The sequence below is a fragment of the Austrofundulus limnaeus genome, unplaced genomic scaffold (genome assembly GCF_001266775.1).
Source record: "Austrofundulus limnaeus strain Quisiro unplaced genomic scaffold, Austrofundulus_limnaeus-1.0 Scaffold1189, whole genome shotgun sequence".
Taxonomy (NCBI): domain Eukaryota; kingdom Metazoa; phylum Chordata; class Actinopteri; order Cyprinodontiformes; family Rivulidae; genus Austrofundulus; species Austrofundulus limnaeus.
This window is the reverse complement of record NW_013953591.1, coordinates 12,521-17,640: the sequence shown is the minus strand read 5'-3', so window position 1 is coordinate 17,640 and position 5,120 is coordinate 12,521. Positions and strand designations below refer to the sequence as shown.

Sequence of the window (5,120 nt, the reverse complement as noted above, 5' to 3'; positions counted from 1 at the left end):
ATATATTAACTGCTTGAAAAATATAATAAAGAAAAAAGTTGATCACAAATTAATGTAAAATCTGTTCTGACAGATTCTGAGCAGAGTTGAGTCTAATTATTTTGATCAAAACTAAAATGAACAATTCAAAATCATATTAGATAATATACTTTTGTACCCATTTTATTATTTTTTAATTTCCTAATCTTCAATATTTGTGTTTTTGGTTTAAATAAAAGCAAACCAGTCATGCTTTTAAACTGTATAACTCGGTAATGCTTTCTTTTACGGCACCCTTATTACCATGTAATTAAAAGGTAATAAAAATGTAATTAAATGTAATTACTACCTTATTACCATGTAATTACAAGGTAATAAAAAGTGTAATTAAATGTAATTACTACCTTATTACCATGTAATTACGTGGTAATTATGGCGCAATTTTACTATGTAATTAATTGTCTGCAGTAATATAGCACTTACCTGGTAAGGTATTACAATTCACTATGTAACACATAATAAGTAGGTAATTTGGACAGTTTTAAAGTTATATTTCATTGCAATTAACCAGTAACCCCAAAATTTAGTTGCATTCTTTTGGTTATAAATATAGTGTTGAGTTACTATTGAATAGTAATTTGATTGTAGTTATCCAATAACCAATACCCAATACTAACAGTAGTTTTTCTTTTGTACCATAATTACATGGTAATAATCACATTTAATTACCATTTTTTATTACCACGTGGTAATAAGGGTACCGTAAAAGAAAGCTTTATCTACAACTCCATGTTACTCTTCTGTCAGAGTTTTATCCAGTATCTCCTCTGAAACATAATTCATTAATATCCAGGCTTTTATAAGACTTTGAGCGCAACAGAAACAGAACAAACACAACAAAAATGTGCCTAACTACTTTCTGTTCATTTCTATAAACAAATTTCTTTGAGTTGTCCACATCTGTACATCTCCTTGTGAATAAATGAGAAAAAATCCAAACCCCTGAAGATCAGCTTCAGCACACACTCCTAAACATACATGTTACCTAACTGATGCCTCGACACGAGGCAAGAATTCATCTGAGAAGATTGTGTATTTGGAATAATTGAAAAGAAAGCTGCAGCTGGTGTGCTGCTCAGTTGTTATGCAGCTAAATAGTCAGCTCTTATTTTTGGTCATTTTAACAAGTCTGCACTCTCGGTACACCGATCCCCCGGTGGGCCACGAACTCCCCATGCTCCTCTCAGTTTGTATTATGTGTAATAATAAAAAAGTCCACTCAGATGGAGCTCAGCCTTGACTGAATGCTGACTCCACTCCTTTGCTCCAAACATTGCAGTAGCAGCTCCTTTGACCAGATTTGCTGAACCTTAATATTGTTGTTATTCACTAAATACATTCAGTAAAATAGAGTCTAAGTTTATTTTCAGTTTGTATTTATGTGTTTTGGCAGAACCATCATCATTGCTCTGCTTGTCACTAATTATTACTAATACTGCTGGATGTTTGTGTTCAGGAGATGACCCATTCCTGGCCTCCTCCACTTACAGCAATCCACACTCCTGGGAAAGCTGAGCAGACCAAGTTTCCCATCCCAAACAAGGTTAGTCCACAGTCCAGCTCCCCTGGGCCCAACTGGAGAGGCTTAAGATGGTGTCTCACATGGCTGTGACTGCAGGAGATTAGTTTGAATCTTTCAATGCCCAACTCCTTCCACATCGTGTCCAACTCTTCATCCATATCGTACACACCACCAACCACGTTATAACTGATATCACTGAATATTCATTGTTTGTGAAGAAACTGTGACTGAAGGTAATCTGTAAAAACTTTCTGAAGGTCATTAATCTGTAGAAACTGTGGCTAAAGGTCATTAATCTGTATAAACTGACTGAAGGTCATTAATCTGTAGAAACTGTGGCTAAAGGTCATTAATCTGTTTAAACTGAATGAAGGTCATTAATCTGTAGAAACTGTGGGTAAAGGTCATTAAATGTGGTTAAGGTCATTAAACTGTATGAACTAACAGAAGGTTATTAATCTGTAGAAACTGTGGTTGAGGTCATTAATCTGTAGAAACTGTGACTAAATGTCATTAATTTGTGATAACTGTGATTGACAGTCATTAATCTGTAGAAACTGACTGAAGGTCATTGATCTGTAGAAACTGTGGTTAAGGTAATTAATCTGTAGAAACTGTGACTGATGGTCATTAATTTGTGAAAACTGTGATTGACGGTCATTAATCTGTAGAAACTGACTGAAGGTCATTAATCTGTAGAAACTGTGGTTAAGGGAATTAATCTGTAGAAACTGTGACTGATGGTCATTAATCTGTAAAAATTGATTGATGGTCATTAATCTGTAAAAAACTATGACTGAAGGTCATTGATCGGTAGAAACTGTGACTGAAGGTCATTAATCTGTAGAAACCATGACTGAAGGTAATTAATCTGTAAAAACTGTCACTGACGGTCATTAATCTGTAAAAACTGTGATTGACATCATTAATCTGTAGAAATTGACTGAAGGTCATTAATCTTTAGAAACTGTGATTGACATCATTAATTGTAGAAACTGTGACTGAAGGTCATTAATCTGTAAAAACTGTGATTGACGGTTANTCTGTAAAAACTGTGATTGACGGTTATTAATCTGTAAAAACTGTGACTGAAGGTCATTAACCTGTAAAAACTGTGACTGAAGGTCATTAATCTGTGGAAACTGTGATTGACATCATTAATTGTAGCAACTGTGACTGAAGGTCATTAATCTGTAGAAATGTGACTGAAGGTCATTAATCTGTAGAAACTGTGACTGAAAGTCATTAATCTGTAGTAACTGTGATTGACGGTCATTAATCTGTAGAAACTGACTGAAGGTCATTAATCTGTAGAAACTGTGATTGACGGTTATCAATCTGTAGAAACTGTGACTGAAGGTCATTAATCTGTTGAAACTGTGACTGAAGGTCATTAATCTGTAGAAACTGTGACTGAAGGTCATTAATCTGTAGAAACTGTGACTGAAGGTCATTAATCTGTAGAAACTGTGACTGAAGGTCATTAATCTGTAGTTAGTTGCAGTAAATATTTTGAATACAGAGTGGCTGTGTCTCAATTCATTGTCTGCATCCTCATGAGTATGTAGCCCAACTGGTCCACGTCCTTCCCAGTGCAGGTAGGCTGCATGAAATTGCTGTGAAATGAGAAGGTCTAGCCTTTGCTTGACTTATCTTTTCATGACTACACGCTACCCCATACAAATATCAGTTCATAAAATGTGTTGGGATGTGTATTTACTCATCTTTTCACTGGAAGAATAGCTTCACAGTTAAAATGTTACACATAAATAAAAACAAAAAAAGAAAGCAATAATAATTTGTGTTTAGCTCCAGTAGTAGTTGTAGTTGCATTTTTAAAACATTTTACTGCAGCGTGATTTCCATCAGCTAAGTTGCTAAACTTAGAAACAATTCTTTGGTTCGTGATGGACTTTCAAACTACGCCAACTTGATAAAAAATAAAAAGTTCACCATCTTTGTTTCTTTGTTTGGTTTACTATCAGCACACTGAACCCTGGGGTACCCTCGATCAGGAAACATACTGCATCCTTCTTTGATTTTCAAGATTCCTCAGATGTACAGTATGTGGCTGACAAATGCGCACTCATGAGGATGCAGCCCCTGAACTGAGACACAGCCAGTGTTGGGTCTCTTCAGGCCTGAAACATCTCTCTAATCCTTCCTCTGGTTCTACGGACTGATGTGGACCCGGTCTAATGGCTTCCTTTAACTTGTGTTAAATCAGTAATGACGCAGTTTTTTTTTTCTGCAGGAGTCCCAGCATGTTACCTCAGGCTACAACACCCAGAGTAAGTTTCTCCACCTCCACACTCAAAACACAGCCTCTTGTGGTGATTAATGCTGCAGAGGCTGTAAAGGCTTCAGAGAACCAGTCCAGAACCACAGGACTATGATAATGTGTCAGCCTTTAGTCTGTCTGACGTTTGTAGCTCCTAACATGGACGTTACACGAGTTCAGCTTGTTGTGAAGCAAATCAAAGCTTGAAGACAAACCCTGACAAGTGCACAAGTGACAGAGGACATGTCCTGTGTTTTATTGCAGAGCGATGTTCTGTACCAGCTAACAAGCCTGCTGCCAAACCTCCCACTGCGCCACAGAAGTCGTGAGTATCTTCCTCTCTGACACAGACCTGTAAACAGAGAATTTCTGACCCGCTCTGCTTCTGCCTCAAGGTTAAATTAAACTTGACTGTTGGCTGGAAGTCAGCAGCGGTAGGACAGAGAGCCTGTGTGGATCAGAGCAGGAAGGTGAAGCTACATTAATTTAACCTGAGCCAGGAGCTCTGGCTGCGGTCCACTCCTCATCACTCACAGAAACACAACACTGGATTCATGGCAGGATGAGACCCGCAGAGCAGACTTATCCTGGTCCAAGATCAATAACTGCATTTACAAACTTTAACATTCAGAAAGGTTTAGGCAGCATGGTGGTTTAGTGGTTAGCACTGTAGCCTCACAACAAGAATGTTCAAGTCTTTCTGTGTGGAGTTTCTCTGGGTTCCTCCCACAGTCCAAAACCAGGATGTTTAGACCAGGGGTTCTTAACCTTTTTGACCTCTGGACCCAATTTGTTCAACATAAAGTGGCACGAGGCCCAGTCACGTTATCATATGGATCAAAATGATAATTATTCCAAATCTTGGTTTAATTTGTATTGTATTTGCATTATAACTAAATTAAATACACTTACAGTTTAAAAGTAAAACTCCTGTCAAATAATCACAAGATATGATTATAACAAACATTTTTATATTATAACCTGCCCATAACAATTATTTTAACAAATACAACAGTCGGTCAACAGACCACTCAGGCTTATCAACACAAAAATAATCCATCCATCCATTTTCTGTACACGCTTCTTCCTTTCAGGGTCGCGTGGGTCACTGGTGCCCATATCCAGCAGTCACAGTGCGAGGGCCGGGGTACACCCTGGACAGGTCGCAAGTCCATCACAGACGAAGATGACATGTTTTTAAACATAAAAAACAACAAAAATAGACAATTCAATAAAAAAATTGTGATCATAAAATAAATACATTCAACAATATTTAAT

At 37.2% G+C, this 5,120-nt stretch overlaps 1 protein-coding gene across 1 annotated transcript in view; it reads left to right on the top strand.

Annotated features, from left to right (window-relative positions):
* The window catches only part of LOC106534490 (AF4/FMR2 family member 2), a gene marked incomplete at its 5' end in the record, with an annotated part of 16,047 nt that overhangs the window by 8,826 nt on the left and 2,101 nt on the right, over positions 1-5,120 (top strand). The window contains 3 exon segments of the mRNA XM_014031145.1: positions 1,496-1,582; positions 3,816-3,852; positions 4,107-4,167. Of these exon segments, the coding sequence (XP_013886599.1) occupies positions 1,496-1,582; positions 3,816-3,852; positions 4,107-4,167 (185 nt within the window).